Source organism: Sciurus vulgaris (assembly GCF_902686455.1).
Source record: "Sciurus vulgaris genome assembly, chromosome: 11".
NCBI classification, from domain to species: Eukaryota; Metazoa; Chordata; class Mammalia; order Rodentia; family Sciuridae; genus Sciurus; species Sciurus vulgaris.
Genome location: NC_136472.1, coordinates 39,582,548 through 39,599,418, shown reverse-complemented (window position 1 = coordinate 39,599,418; position 16,871 = coordinate 39,582,548). Strand labels below are relative to the sequence as shown.

The 16,871-nt window shown below is 41.4% G+C and overlaps 1 protein-coding gene across 4 annotated transcripts in view; it reads left to right on the top strand.

Annotated features, from left to right (window-relative positions):
- Positions 1–1,356: 1,356 nt before the first annotated feature.
- QSER1 (glutamine and serine rich 1) overlaps positions 1,357–16,871 on the top strand; it is an 87,214-nt gene continuing 71,699 nt past the window's right edge. For 2 of the 4 annotated variants that reach the window (XM_079103061.1, XM_079103060.1), the window contains exon 1: positions 1,357–1,882. In XM_079103061.1, the coding sequence (XP_078959187.1) occupies positions 1,671–1,882 (212 nt within the window). In that variant the 5' untranslated portion in view covers positions 1,357–1,670. The other 2 variants (XM_079103063.1, XM_079103062.1) reach the window with 2 other exon arrangements.

Below are 16,871 nucleotides of genomic sequence, written 5' to 3'. Positions count from 1 at the left end.
CATTTGTAAATAAGACTACTTACTTTCCTTCACCACCCTGGGACCTGGCTCCAAGCATCGCAGGTGCAAAAGGGCTTTCAAAAAAAGAATGAATAGGAACAAAAGGATGTAGGCGCCAGGAAGCAAACAGAATCCCCAGAACAAAATTAATCTCGGAAGGATTAGCAGACCCAATACCAGGTACTCCTTAAATTTAAAATTGTTTTTTTAAATGGTCATCGGAGATAGTGTATCAAGTTTATTAGGTCTTCCCCTACGCCTGTCTAGATTTGCTTAAAAACCTTTAGGTTAGGCTTATCTTGAGGGATAGATTTCTGTGCTAAGCATATAGTAGGTGTTAAACCAATATTGATTTTTAAAAGGTGGTCATTAAATATAACTTGACTGTTATTTTAACTTTCACTTTGTGGCTTAAGGGCCAAATGATTTCTCTGATCTCTTAATTTCACTCCTTACGAGAAACAACTCTGATAGACAACAGAAAAACCTCAAGTAGTCATTAAATTACTGCACACTAAACATCTTGGAAGTCAGATAAGAAATGTTTGGGCAGAGTCCTCATGAGGTTTCGAATCTCGACCAAAAAAAAACCCCAACACACACTGCACACTGAGTTAGACTTATTGTTATTAAAGTCGTCCAGATGGCAGTTGGGTTGGTCAAGGAAGAGCCAGTATTTATTTTGGAATACAAAGATTCAGAAATCCAGAGTGGGTAAATTCCCAAGGTGGGGGTGGGGACAGTTAATAAGAGCCCCTGGGAAAGATCCTTTCAGCGAGGATTGGAAATGTTTGAATTTGAATTTCTTTGAATATAGATCTCCTCTAGCAGCAGGAAAAGGGTCCTCTAGCCCAGCAAGCTTTGGGCAGGAAGGGAGTAAACGGAACTGTAAAACGGCCCGTCGAGCTGTTTCTGGTTTGGGGCGCAGAGAAAGAAGTAGCGATCTGGGAACTGAGTATCCGAGTCCCTCAAAACCATCCGAAGGGTGAAGTAACGAACTCCTGGCAAAGCGTTGACAAGCGGCCCCTCCGCGGTACCCTAGGCTGCGTTTCCGCTCAACGTCCCCTCCCTAGTGTGGGGCGATCGGGCAGCGCGGCCCCTTCCCACGCGGGCGCAGTGAGAGCGGACAGCTCCCCTCCGAGCAGACGTCCGCGGCCCGCGGGCTTCGGCTGCCGGGCGCTCTCTGAGTGCCCGGAGCCGGCCGGCTCGTCAGACCTCCCCTCCTCCGCCCTGGCCGGCCCCTCCAGGACCGGCCGATAGCGGCGGAGGCCTCGCCCGCGCCCGCCGGGCCCGCGAACCGAGAGCGCGGGGCGCCGAGGGGAGGCGGGGCGAGGCCGCGGGGCGGAGGGGGGCGGGAGGTGCATCCTGGGAAATCCACGAACATGGGGCGAAGCGGCGGCCGCCGCGAGTGCTGGCCGCGAGTGCCGCCGCTTCCCTGACGCCCAAGCTGGGGCCTTGCAGCTTGACGCAGCCCCAGCTGCCGCGGTACGAACTCGCCTGCCCGCCCTCCTCCCGACTCTCCGCAGGGCCATGTGAGGGGGCAGCTCCCTCCGCAGCCGCCGCCTCCTCCTCCTCTTCCTCCCCCTGCCCCTCCCTCCCTTCCCGCCCACCTCACGCAGGGCCCTAGTGGAGCCCCCACTGCTGCCGGCCCTCCCTACGCAACCCCCACGATGGACAGGAACTACCCAACCTCGGATTTCGCCGACCCACCGCCGCCGCCCCCGCCCCCGCCCCCCACCGCCCCCGCCGCCGCCGCCGCTGCTGCCGCCTCCAGCGCCGCAGCGCAGACCCCGACCCCCGCCTGGGCCTACGCACCCCGAGCCCCGGTCGCCGCCTCCAGCCCCAGCTGCAGCAGCGGCAGCAGCCCCAGCCTCAAGGCCAGGTATGGAGGGTGGGCGGCGGGGTCGCGGTGGGCCAGGAAAGGCCGGGGATGCGTTTGGGGCCTTCGCCCTGGTGCAGCGCCTCTCAGGGGTCTGGGTCGGGCGGGGAGTTCTCCGCTCGCCCTGCCCCCCCCTCGAGAGAGGGGGCTGATGACTCCTAGGGGGTGGTCCCGGCTGGGTGGGGGCGCCCAGTGCAGGTTTCGCGCCTGGGGCTGGTTGGGGACCGCGGGAGTCGTGGGGCTCCGTCATCTCCCGGTCCTGGACTCTCACATGGTGAAGTTTGGACTCGAGACCGAACTCGGTATCAGGGAGATCCAGGACTGGCTCCGGGGAGAGAGGAGGGCCTCGGAGAATTCGGGGCAGTGACATTCCATTGTATTGGAACCTGGGTGACCGACAATGTGGTCTGGGGGGTTCCGGCGGTGTGCGAGTGGGGGAGGTGGGAGAGGAAGAGGCGCGGAGCCGCGTCCCTGACACTGGGGGACCCGGGAAGGCTGGGCTACCGGAGCACCCCGGAGCGCGGCGCGGGGGAGGAGGCCCGGCGGGGCGGGAACGCCGAGCTGGGGCTGGGTGACATATGTTCGCAGTGGTGGCCAAGATTTAGCGATTTCTCTTCGACGAGTTCAAAGTTGCTCTAGGATTTCCTCCCCTTTTAACAACAGCAGGAAGTAAGGAAGGAATCTCTCTGCTTTCTGTGCCTTGGGGTGACTGAGTTTGGGGAAGAAATCCGGGGCTGGTGGTCAGTGAAGGCCATAAAGGTTGAGGAACCAAAGCATGCTTCACCTCCATTTCGGCTCCTGAAGCCTGGGCTCATTATTCAGCACGGGGTTCAAGAGTTCATCTTTCCTTCTACATGACCAAGGAAATCTGAAATGTTGACTCCTGCTTGATATTTAAGCTCTCAGGGAAATGTGTAGTAGTGCCACACTTTGAAACGGTTCCATTTGAATGATAACTGGAAGGCGTGGTCTGGCTTGGAGGATTCGGGAGCCGGGTGTTTTAAAGCCACCTCTCCCGAACAATACTGAATCTGGTAGGTGCAGCTTCTGATTACCAGGATCTGGGAATCCTGGGTTGCTAATGACTTCATCCCCAGCTACCAACAGGAAGCTTCGTGGCTTTATGATCTCATCAGGTTTCTTCATTATTTTCACGACAAAAGTGAACTTTTTTTTTTCTTAATATATATTTTAGTGGTCTAGGTTGTCTTCTTTGTTTTTATGGAAGTTCCACATTCATGACTTGGGAAATACGTGTGAAGAGTAGCTAGTCTTTGTCTTAGATTGAACCTTGGATGATTGTGAAAGAATGAGAAAAAATTGCTTCAAGAAAAGGGAAATGAGCTTCCTTGGAAAATTTTAGACCCTTTGTTTAAGTGACCTGGGAGTTAAAAAAAGGTAATAGTGATATGCAGATTTGGAGTTAAAGATTAAACCTTTTAGAAATAGCTACAATTTTGTATTATATATATAAATAAGCCATTTTGAGGAGTTTTATGAAAGATGTTTGGCACTTTTCCCATTTTTTCTTTTTGGTGGTATTTAGCTATAATTTTTCAAGTAGGTTTTACATTGAATATGATAAATTACAAGTTACAGATTAAAATTACTTTCTCTTCAGTGAGCTGCAGTGATAAGTATCTGCAGCATTTTTTGTGTTGTAAATGAAAAATATTTTGTTAGGTAAATGAAACCGAAATGCTACCTAGTTATTTCTGTTATTTCTTTTAGCAGAATACTTCTGAGGGAAGAAACTAAAATCTACTTGTCATATTTTCCAAATGTTATTTATCAGAGTAACAGAATGACTTCCCAAACATATTTGAAAACAGTAAGTAGACTGATTTGGAATTGTTAATGTAAAAGATGTATTTTCTGTTTACTGGAAGTTATTGATTTTTAAATGATAACCCCCCTTTTGTAAAAAAAAATTTTGGAGGTGGGGTCAGTCACATTTATAGCATAGAAAATACAGGCTTCTCCCTCCTCTACAAACCTGCTTTGTTAACATCTTGTGTTAGGATCAAGCCATCTGTACAGGGCTGCTCACACTTAATTCTACCTCATTTTATTCAAACTGTGCAAGGGGCCTCTGATTTCAGTTACATCAAAAATACCATAACTGAAATGTCTTTTAAATCTTTAGATAACCTTCATTTCAGAAGCTTATTCATATTTTTATAACATTTAAAAAAAGCCTTTTCATAATTCATGTATCAGTTGAATGTTTTGTTTCCCTTTGTGGCATTTTTTTTCTGAAGCTGCAAATGAGTACTAGCTGTGATGATATAATATGGATACTTACCCATAACGAATTAGCCTGTCTGTCACCTTGTTCCTGTAACCTGTTTAGAAACTGACAGATGGTAATGACCGTTCAGTTATTGACTTGGGATCCAACATCCTACTTTACATCTTGGTCCTGACAATGTTTTCATCATGTGTTGGGAAAGGGCCTGGTAAACAAATTTTCATGAGTTGGAAATAATACTTTTTTTTTGGATATAACATCTCTATCAGGTATTAGATAGTCCTATTATTTTAATGGTTGAAAAATAAAGAATGGAAAACTTGAGTATTTTTCCTCAAGTGGGGCTTATAGAGAGATTTCTGCCCTGAATATTTTTATCTGTGCTCTTCTCAGTTAGGACCCATATGAACATGTCCTTTGCCAATCACCATTTAGTTGGATATACCTTTTAGGGGGCTGTTTTAGGTCCTGTACATTTCTTTGCACACTCTTAGAAATAAGATAGTCATCAGGCAACTATAAACCTACTGCCCCCTCTCTACCTGATATTTCAATCTTGTGCAGAACAAGAAGCAGCTTGATGTTTCATCAGGGTGATGGTAGATATTGTGTTTATATTTGAATATCCACCAGAAAAATGTCTGAATGGAAATACTTTTTAATTTTTGATACTGGGAACTGAATCCAGCAGTGGTCTACTACTAAGCTACATACCCAGCCCTTTAAATTTTTTAATTTTGAGACAGGGTCTCACTAAGTTGCAGAGGCTTCTCAGACTTATAATTCTTCTGCCTCAGCTGGGATTACAGGTGCGCACCATCATGTTCATCTCTTGAATAAATCTTAATCTAGTTTCCTTCAAGGTTTTTGAAAAAAAGATTTTGTAAGATTGATAAGGAGTAAGGACAACCCCAAATTTGTGGAAAGTTATTTCAAATAATCTGCTGCTGTTTGAGTTCAGAAAGTATTTTTCCGTAGAAATAGTGTTGGAATAGTAGCTATCAGTTACCTCACGAGCTGATTTGTGCTGTTTTGTTTATTGTGATTTTTTTTTTTTTTTTTTTTGCAGTACTGGGAATTGAAGTGGGGGACTTGCTCATGTTGGCAAGCACTCTACCACTAAGCCACATCCCCAGCCCTAATTTGTGCTATTTTAAATCACACGCACATTAATTTATTTACTCCTCACAGAGGTCCTTTGAGGCAGGTATTTATTTGAATGAGGAAACTGAGGCACAGAGACATTAACATACCTAGAGCTACAAAGCTGACAAGAAATGGAGCTAGGATTTAAATCTGGGTGTTGTGGGTCTTGGGCCTGCATGTTTGGCCACTGTACTGCACTGCTTCATGGTAAAATAGTTTAATGCTGTAATTTACCTTTATTTTGGTAAAGAGCTTTTGTGAGTTGGCCTAGAAACCTAAACATCAACATCGTAATTTCAGTGTTCTTTACCACTGTTGACCATTTCCTAACTGAAACATGCTTCCATTCACTTCTACACTGAACTTTTTCCTTGTGCTTTACTAGATTTTACTCCACTTCTGTTCAGTCTCTACATTTTGTTGTTTACTTAGGGTTTGCGATTGATAAAATTTTTTGTCTGTTTTGTGCTTTCTTCTGAGGCTATCACATCCATGCCCATGTTTTTAAATACCATCCCAATGTTCATGTTTTCAGCTCAGACCTCTTGTGAGGACTTAGTCACATATCCAGCTACTTCTGTAACCTTTTACTTGAATCTATAATGGGCATTTAATGATGAGCTCATGTTTTCCCCACCCATCTTACCTCTGCCTCTCTATGAGGCCCAATCTCAGTCACACTTCTCTCCATCTGTTTGCTCATTCCAGAAACCTAGAAGTTGTGTGCTCTGTCACCAATCCCTAAAGCTTCCTCTTCTCTCTCTTTTTTTTAATGTGGTACTGGGGATTTAACCCAGACACTCTACCACTGAACTGTATCTACAACCGTTAATAGTTTTTGAGACAGGGTCTCGCTGAGTTTCTGCAGGTAAGTTGCCAAGGCTGTCCTCAAACTTGCCATCCTTACCTCAGCCTCCTGAGTCACTGGAATTATAGGTATGCACTGCCATGCCTGCACCCTACTGCTTTTTAAAAATCTCTTAAATATATCTTGAGGTTTTCTACTTTGGTTCTACTGCTCCATACTAACCTACTCCACCATTATTTTTCATTTGGATAACTTTAATAACTTTCTAATAGGTTCTTTTCTTGAAACTTTTCTTTTTTCCCTTCAGTTCATTCTCCTTGGATCATCCAGATTGATTTTTTTTTTTTTTTTTGTATTTAATATCGAACCCAGGGGTGCTTTACCACTATTCTACATTCCCCAGCCCTTTTTATTATTTTGAGACAGGTTCTCATCGAGTTGCTGAGGTTGGACTTGAACTTGTGATCCTCCTGCCTCAGTCTCCCAAGGTGCTGGGATTATAAATGTACACTACCTCACCTGGTCAGATTGTGTTTTTTTAAAAAAAATTTTTGAGTTGTAGATGGACAGAATGCCTTTCATATCATTGTATACCTATGTGCTGTTTACATAATAGATATCTTCCACTTTAGAATGGAAGTTCTTTGAGGAACTTTATCTGTTTTGCTGATGTTATTTCTAATGTTTAGTATTTACTCTATATCCTACATACCTAGCATATAGTTGTTACTTAATACTTGCTTATGATATGAAAGCCAGAACTCTGCTTTTGTTTGGGAATTGGATGCCTCTTTCTTCCTGTTACAGCCTTTAGTGTCATTCACCCACTACCTTGTAGTAATGACCAGGATGAAAAGTTTAGGGTGTTTGTGATTATCATTGTCAGAAGTGTCGGGATATAGGCAACTGCTTGTCTTCTCTCTTTTCTTGTTGTGTTCTCTGGAACAATGAGTACTAAAATGTGCCTACCAAAACATGGCCAAGTTTTTTTTTTTTTTTTCCTTCATTCATTAAGCGAATATTTGAGTCCCTAGAAGATGGATGCTGTTGCATTCATCCTCAAGTATAATATTTCTGGAGTGAAGCTTGAGAAATCTAATGGCTGTCACTTATTTATTCATTTGTTAAAATGTACTGAGCATCTTTGAGTTTCTGATACTCAGCTAAGTTCTACAAAGAAATGAATAAGACATCATCTTACCTCTTAAAGAACTTGACGTTCTATAAGGGTGACAGGTATACTTGCTGCTTTTCTGTTTGACTTCTGTGTTGAATTGCCCAATAACTTTTATTTCCATCCTTTTTTCTTTTCTCTCCATTCAGTCTAGAAGAAATTGCCATACATATGAGATGATACTTAAATTTATATCTCCAGATTCATTTCTAGCATGTGTCATTGAGTAGATATTTCAGACATATGTCCAAAACATGATTATCACCCTAACACTCATCCTGATCCTCCTTTAATAAATAATACCATCATTTACTTTGTTGCCTGGTTCCAGTGATTCATTTTTTTCCTTCCTGTGTCTATCTGGTCCCTCAACAGAACCCACTGATTAGATCTCTATAGCCATAGTTTCCATTAGTTACCTCCTACTGCTTTCCTTACTTTCTATCCGCCTTCTTGCATTTAAATATGCAATAGCCAGAGTCAGCTTTTCAAAACATAATTCAGGTAACATCATCACCCTGCTTAAAACCTGTCAGTGTTACTCAGTAAAATTCAAGTCCTTGACCCTAAGGCCTAAGTGATCTTAGCCTCAGCTAATTCTCCATCCTCAGCTCATTCCCCTCCCTTCATCATCCTCTAGTCACATTGACTTTCTTTCTTTCCTGAAATGTGCTAAAATTATTTGGTCTTAGGACTTTTGCACTGGCTCTTCTTTTCACCTTGAGTTCTCTCTCCAGGTCTTTGCTGCTTCTGGATATTCACATGTTTTGCAAGATGTTTCCTCTTTTTTGACTGCCCATCTAAATTAACTTTGCATTACTATCATATCACAGAATTTTTTTTTTCTTGATAGCAGTATCACTCTCTGAAGTAATTTTGTTGCTTTATATGTATCATTTAGTATTCACTGCTCTTTTCCTCATATCACTAGCCACCACTAACAATGCATGTTTTGAGAGAACAGTGCTCTTCTCTGTCCTATTCACATCTGTAGAAGGTACTTTAGTATAGTAGTAGCATAAGCTCTGGGATCAGAATATTTGGGTTTGTATTTTGATTCTACCACTTGCAGTATGATCTTACAAAAGTTTCTTAACTTTCTGTGCTTCAATTTCCTTTTATAAAATGACATGTTTTAGAATTTTGTGTGCATGTGTGGTACTGGGGATTGAACCCTGGGGCACTCTACCACTGACAGTTGTCCCCTCCCCAGTTTTTTTATATTTTTTATTTTGAGACAGGGTCTTGGTAAGTTGAGGAAACTGGCAACTGGTACAAACATGCTTTAGGGACTTAGAGAGAAAATGTTTCTCTAGTTCAAGGGACCCCTGGAAGCATTTGTCAAGTAGATTGAATGCAAATTGATGGAAATTGTTAATGTTGCATCATGGAATAAGGTATTAGCACAAAGGAGCTTCCAAGAACAAGTGTTCTATGAGGAAAATAGGCAATTCTGTTGGACCAGTTAATGACTGGGCCTTGACCTAGCATAATATTACTTCTGCCTAGTCTGCTATTCAGTTCAGTCCTTGATCAAGTGCAAAGTCATTACAGGAGGGAGATTATACAAAGGTGTGGTTTTTTGATGAGCTCTTTGGAGTAACACTACCAAAGAGTATGAGTGCTAGATTTTAGAAGTTTTTGAATTTAGTCTCTATAAAGGTTAACTTTGAAAGTTTTTTTTTTTTTTTAATATATACTTTAGTTGTGGATGGACACAATGCCTTTATTTTACTTATTTATTTTTATTTGGTGCTGAGGATCAAACCCAGTGCCTCATACATGCTAGGCAACTGCTCTACCACTGAGCCACAACCCCAGACCATGAAAGGTTTTTTTTTAAAAGAAGGAAAGTGATATGAATGTTTGTGTGGTGTGTGTATATGTGTGTGCCTGCACATGTGTGTTTTATAGCAGGTGTTGAACCCAGGGACACTACCACTTGAGCTACATCCCCAGCTCTATTTTCATTTTAAGACAGGGTCTCCTTTAGTTACCATGTTGGTTTTGAACTTGTGTTCCTCTTGCCTCAGCCTCCTGAGTAGATGTGATTAGAGGCATATGCCACTACTCCTAGCTGATTTTTTGGCATTTAAGCACAGAATGGAATAGAATTGGCAGAGGTAAAAAAACAGGATACCAGAAGAGAGGTGATTCACCAGACCAGACAGGAGAGAGGTGATAGGAAATTGGTAGTGATTTTGGTATAAAAAGGAGTAGATGAATATGAAAGGTCAAAATGCCTGGGGTGTTGGTAGGGTACATATTAAAGGGTAAGAAAAAGATAAATTTTGAGCTGGGTCACCAGAATAATGATACAGTGAACGAAAAGATATTTTTTAAAATTTATTTTTTAATTGAGAAATGTTGTACCGGAAGTGGTGGTGCATGCTTGTAATCCCAGCATCTTGGGAGGTGAGGCAGGATTGCGAGTTCCAGACCTCGCAATCCAGACCTTGCCTCAGCAATTTAGCAAGGCCCTAGCCAACTTAGTAGGACCCTGTCTTTACGTAAGATATAAAAAGGGTTGGGAATATGGCTCAGTGGTTAAGCACCCCTAGATTTAAAAAAGAGGGAGGGCGAGAAATAAGTTGTATACCAGTTTATAGCATGTTTTGAAGTATGTATACATTGAAAAAAATAGAAATGTTAATTCATTTTGGTCAACTCATGCAACTCTTCTAGACAGACAAATAGACAAGAAAATTTTCTCTTTGAGCAAGTAGCATTTCCTTGACACCTAAGAATGTAGCATGAACAAATATCCTAAAAGGAAGTCTGACAGTTGCTTTGCCTGAGAGGATCTTGCCATAGATCAGTAGTCCTTCAAAATCACCCAGAGAACCTGTTGAACACAGATTGCTGGGCCCAACTCCCTGAGCTTTTTAATAAGTTGATCTGAGTTGGAGTCCTATAAACAAGTTCCTAGGTGATGCTAGTGCTGCTTGTCCAGGTGTCACACTTTGAGAACCACCAACATATATGTTAAACCTATTGTCTTCTTGACTTCAAAAAAAAAAAAAAAAACTCAAAATTGGGATATTTATTACTATTTACTGCGAGGGTTTCAGTCACTTCCAGTGTGGATGAGGGAAGGATTAACTGTCAGAGGATGGTGCCAGCAATAAATCAATTAATTACCAATAAACTTACCTAATCAATAAACACACAAGAGCCAATACTCTTTTCAAAAGGAAGGTGGTGTGGCAGATCAGGCCATACCAGATCTGGCCTCCAACAAGATGGAGAACCCCACTTTTACCTTTATTAATATAGTTACACAGGTAAAGGACCTGGGACCAGGAGGGGCTTCTGTGAGGAACAGGATGGGGTGGAGTTAGGGAAGCCATTTGCTTAGGGAACTAGCATATCCCCAGATGGTAAGCCACTCCCATACAGGCCACTTACTCCTAGGCCATCTGAAACAGTCTCCCATGACCGTCAGTTCCTGGGAGTCAGACCTCTGTATCCCATGGCCCAGCCAACTCTGAATTTGGTAGGTGTGGATGGCTCCCCACAATTTACCAAACCAATAAGTCAAGAATTAAAATGATTTTCTATATAGATATAAAAATTTATGAAATCCAACAGCTATTTCATATTTTTAAAAAAACTTATAAAAATAAAGCAGAGGGGGCTGGGGAGATAGCTCAGTTGGTAAAGTGCTTGCCTCGTAAACACAAGGCCCTGGGTTCAATCCCCAGCACTGCCAAAAAACAAAAAAGCAGAAACTGAAAGATATTTCATTTACATACTAAAAAAGAAGGGGAGGGGCCTACCAAATATATATCCCTGTTTTGGTCAGTTTTTGTGTTACAGTAACAAAAATACTGACAAGAATAACTAGAGGAGGAAAAGTTTATTTTGGCCCACAGTTTCAGAAATTCAGTCCACAGCCCTCTGAATTTATAGCTCTTGGTCTTTGGTGAGGCAGGACATCATGGCAGAAGGGTATAGTGGAGGAAAGCAGCTCAGTACATGGCAACCAGAAGGCAAACGACTCTACTCATTGATGACAAGATATAAAGCCCAGAGTCATTCCTCCAGTGACCTACTTCCTCCAGCCACACCTTACCTACCTACAGTTACCACCCAGTTAACCATATCAGTGGATTAATCCATTGATTAGGGTAAATCTCCTAATCTAATCATTTTGCTTTGAGCTTTTTGCATTGCCCCACACATGAAGGGACACCTTATATTTAAACCATAACTTTTCCACTGCAACCCCCAAATGCTCATGCAATGTAAAATACATGTAGTCCATTTTCAAGAAGCCTCATAGTCCTTAACAGTTCCAGCCTTACCCAAAATCCCAGTCCAGAATCTCATCTGAGACTAAAGGCAAACTCAGGAGTGTTTTCTCCTGTAAACATCAAAAGTACGTCACATGTATCCAATATATGATGGCATAGAATAAACATTTCCATTCCATAAGGGAGAAATAGGGGCATAGAAAGAAGGGATAGGACCAAAGCAAGACTGAAATCCACCTGGGCAAACACATTCACATTCAGCATCTGGGTCATAGGGCATCATGATGTTCTCTCCAAAGAACTTTTGTAGCTCCATTCCTGTGATCTTCCTGGTTGCAGCCCACATGGTATCTAACCGCTTGCCTCTGCTCAGTTCCTATAGCTTTCCTAGGCAGACTTCCACATTACTGGCATTTCTTAATCTCGGAAGTCTCCACTGAATCTTTGGCTTCCTTCTCACATCTTTGTGCATCATGCCGTCAGGGACTACTTGCAGGGATTCTGACCCTGCTATGCAGTTAGCTTGGCTTCTCAGGCCTTCCTTTGAAATGTTGGGGAAAGCCTCCATGACCCACTGACTTCCAGAATCCTTCATTCCTGCAGAACCAGCACCATGTGATTGATACCACTGTCTGCCATTATCTTGAGCAATAATCAAGCCTCCTAAGACCATGACTGCAGCAGCCTTCAAGTGCCTGGGTGACAGAGCATGGTAAAAAAAACTTCCTGGGCTGCCCTGTGCAAGCAGGGTGCTCTCCCCGACCCCCATCAATAGTGTCTCTCTCTCTTTTTTTTTTTTTTTTTTTTCTTAAATTTTTTTAGTTGTCAATGGACATTTATTTATTTATTTATTTATATGTGGTGCTAAGAATCAAACCCAGTGCCTCACACATGCTGTACACTAGGACCCCCCCCATAGTCTCTTAAAGGAATTTTTACTTTTACACCCTTTAGCCTGAGATAGGTGTGGTTTTATGGATTCCTGAAATGCCCTCCAGCCATCTTATTGTTTTTGTGCAAAGTATTTAGCATCTCTTTCTCACCTATAATAGCTTTAACAATAACAACTTCCTTAGCTCCAGTTTTACTTGGATTTACCTGACCAAACTTTACTTGGATTTTACCTGACCAGAGCAAGGTATTCAAGTGCTCTGCTTTCTGTTCCTGATCATCAAAGTAAATTTGGCTGAAAGTCACCAACAATATCCATGCCACTTCCTGAATGCTGTGCTGCCTTGAAATTTCCTCTGTCAGTTTAATGAGTACCTAACCTCATTAAACCTCATTAAATTTTTTTAGCATTACAAAAAAATCTCAGGATGCAGGCAAAATGTAGACTTCTTTGCCAGAACATAACATGAATGGCCTCTGGTCCAATTTCTGATAGAGTCATCCTCCTCTGAAACCTCATGAGCCTCAGTCTTTACTATTCACAGCCCTATTGGCATTCTGATCTTCTGAGCTCCCACAAGAATCACCTGTTAAGCTTTGTAAGGGGACAGATAGATGAGAATGGTGGGAACATGAGGTTAAGAGAATAATTCTATAAAATGGGCCCACTGTGCTGACCACTCCACATGCTTTCTTTGCCGGAAAGCAATCTGCCTGCACCAGGGTGAAGTTTAGGTCATCAGTGGAGGTAATGAATGATTCACGGGAGAGAGAGGAAGCGAGGGGATGACTGGTTATCAAACAGAGAATAGTGGTTTCTTAACTTCTGTGATCCTGCTCCTGGGCACTCTGGGTTGCTGACAACCTCACATCCCTGCTCCCAGACATATGCATGGAGAAGAAAGAGAAGGCAATAATTAAAAAGTGGGGTTCTGGGGCCTATAAAAAAGCAAGATGCATCTCTTCCTGAGGACACCCAGCTCTGGGGCCCCTTCTTTTGGGGGAAGTCTGTCTTTGTCACTTTCTTAAATAAAACTTGGTTTCTACGCTTGCCTCCATGTTTCTTGAGGGTTTAATTTTCAACACCAGGGAAAAAGGATCCGTTCCAGTTCTCCAGACCGGTATCAGCTTTGCTTACAACATTGCAAAGATTTTCCAGCTTGCATCTCTTAAGAACCACATGGGTCAGGTTAGGTACAGCAGTGACCCAACTTGTTGGTACCAGTTTCTGTTTCAGTTTCTTTTGCCGTGACCAAAAGAACAACATAAAGAATGAGAAGTTTATGTGGAGTTCACAGTTTCAGAGGTTCAGTCCACGGTTGTCTGAATCCATAGCTCTGACTGAGGTGAGACAGAACATCAAGGTGGAAGGGCATAGCACAGGAAGCAGCTTGACATTCTTATCGTCCTTCACAAAGTCCTTTCCTGACCACCAAATCTGAAGTAGCCCTGCCAAGTTTTCTTTATTCCAACACTTTTATTTTTTCTAAGTATTTGTCTTTAGCTGAAAAGACCAGAAAATTGAGTTTAGGAGTTTATTATATAGAGACAATAGTGAGATCTTAGAGATAAAGATTTTGGGAAGTTACAGTGTTTATTTTGTGGGGAGGGGACGGGGGTATGAAAAATGGTGGAATGAGACAGACATCATTACCCTATGTACATGTATGGTTACACGAATGATGTGAATCTACATTGTGTATAACCATAGAACCAAAAAGTTGTACTCCATTTGTGTACAATGAATCAAAATGCAGTCTGTTTAAAAAACAAAAAAAAAACCAAAAAAACGATTATTCTTAGCTTTCAGGTTGAGAATTAAGCCTTAGATGTCACTGGTGACAGTGTTTTTTGTTGTTGTTATTGTTTTGTGGCACCCAGGGGTGCTCTACACTGAGCTACATTCCTGGCCCATGAATAAATCCGTGAATGAATGAATGAATTTATTTTTGAGACAGCATCTGGCCAAGTTGCTGAGGCTGACCTCAAACTTGTGATCCTTCTTCCTTAGCCTCCCAAGTAGCTGGGATCACAGGCATGTGCCACTATGCTTGGTGTGGCATGTTTATTGAGTACCTACCAAGTGCCAAGGACTGGTCTAATAATTTAATATACATTATCTCATTTAACTCCTTATATTAACTTTGAGATGGATACTGTTAGCCCATTTTGCAGATAATGAAACCAAAGCACAGAGCGGGTAATTAGCTTTCCTAGGCCACACTGCTTTTAAGTAGGATTTGAACCCTAGAAGTGATTTCAGAGACTGTATTGTTTGTTTGTTTTGTGGTACTGGGGATTGAACCCAGGGCCTTATGCTTGCAAGGCAAGCATTCTACCAACTGAGCTATATCCCCAGCCCCAGAGACTATTGTTAATCACAAGCTATTCTGGCCCTTAGGGAAAACTTTCAAGGGGCTTATGGTATAGGATAAAGTACAAAGAAGTGAGAAAAAGCTTTAATGATGGAAAATTCTGAAGTATGTTAAGTCTTTTGGGACTTAATATTTGTGCAGAAGGAGGCTATACTTTTATCTTTTTTCAAAATTAGAAATATTTTTCATACTTTTGTTAAAAGTTTTAGAGAAAACTGGCTTAGACCAGATTGAATGATTGCCATAAGGTGGGAAAATCCAGAGATGTTTTACTGAGTAACCCTCATATTTGAGACACTGTTCAGTATCACTGGTTTTGGCAATTCATTTTTTTTTTTTTTTTTTTTTTTCCAGAACCATGGCCACGGATTCTAACTCGTCCTCTTACATCTTTGAATTCATACACCACTTTTCACTGTTTCTTGAATGGTGGCAGGCATGCTCTTACTCTCAGGGTCTTTGGGTTTTTTCCTCTGCCAGGACTACTCTTCCCTCAGATAATCTACATAACTTTCTCCTTCAGGTCTCTCAGTGACCTGAAGTACCTTTAATACCCTTCATGGAATCACACATACACACATCAGTGTCAAACCCTTCAATTCTGGTGCATATCAGGTTTCTTCATAGTTTGTTCATAGCATTTATCAATTCTTGATAGTAAATACTTTTTTTGTTCTTATTTATTGTTAGTCTCTGTTCACTACCTTGGGTATTTCTTTTTTTTTTTTAATTTTTTTAGTTATCAATGCATCTTTTATTTATTTATATGTGGTGCTAAGTATGGAACCCAGGGCCTCACATATGCCAGGTAAGTGCTCTACTGCTGAGCCACAACTCCAGCCCCGTTGGGTGTTTCTTAGTGGTAGAACTTGAGCTGTGTCTTTGCTCCACCTCCCTAGCATATGATAAGTATTAAATAAATATTGATTTAATAAAGAATATATTTGTGCTGGGGATGTAGCTTAGTAGTAATGCATTTGCCTGGCATGCTCAAGGCCCTGGGTTTGATTCTCAGCACTGCAAAAAATAAAGAATATATTGAATTGCAAGTGTGTCTGCTTTGACTTACTGTCTAATATTTCAAGAGTTTAAACTTGGTCTTCGTAAATCAAGAGCTTTTTTAAGAATCCTGCCCATGTAGCTTGTCTTAATGTTGCCAGGACTGTAGACAGTTATGGAGTGTAACTAAATTAAAAAATAAAGAAGTTATCATATGACCTAATGTCATCATTCTCATTACTGTGTGATCACTGATCCTGTTTAAATAACTTGAGTCTAAATTGTCTGAATCAGTGAAGCAAACACAAAAATGTGGATAAGCTAAACTACTTTTGCTTAGATCTGCTTAAATTAGATGCATAAACAATTAAAAACTTAATGTTGAGAAAGACTGCAAGATGAAGCAGTCTAATAAAGCAGCTGGTACTATCTTCACTTAAAATAAACTATTTTAAACCAGTTTGATTTTGCCAGAGCCACAAAAGGATTGGTGAAATGATGCCAAAAAATAAAAATGTGAACCTTTGAGAAGGTTGAAAATTCAGTAAAACTGAGTGTGCAACAAACAAAACTGAAAGCCTCCCCCATGCCCAAAACTTAGAGATGTTTTTTTTTCTATCGGTTAATACCTTTCTATTGCCTTTTATTTAATTTAATTAATTTATTTATTTTTTGGTACTGGGGGTTGAACCAAAGGGATCTTTACCACTGAGCTATATCTCCAGTTCTTTTTATTTTTTATTTTGAGACAGGGTTTTACTAAGTTGCTGAGGCTGGCCTCAAACTTGGAATCCTCCTGTCACTTAAAAGCTAATCTAGAATTCCAGCTAACAACCTCTAATAACCTTCATCTACTGTACACACTGTTAAGGTCATGTAGTGTGTAACTATTGTTTTAAAATATATACCCTTTCTTAAATATTCATCATAATTTCCACCTCTGCATTAACCTTGTGAATCAGTAATCTAGAACAAGAATTAGCTACTTAAAAGTTGATTTTTTTCTACTACAAACAATAACATATAATAAATTATGGAAATTTTAAACTAAATAGAGAGCAAGGTATAAATGAATCCTTATGAATTCATTAC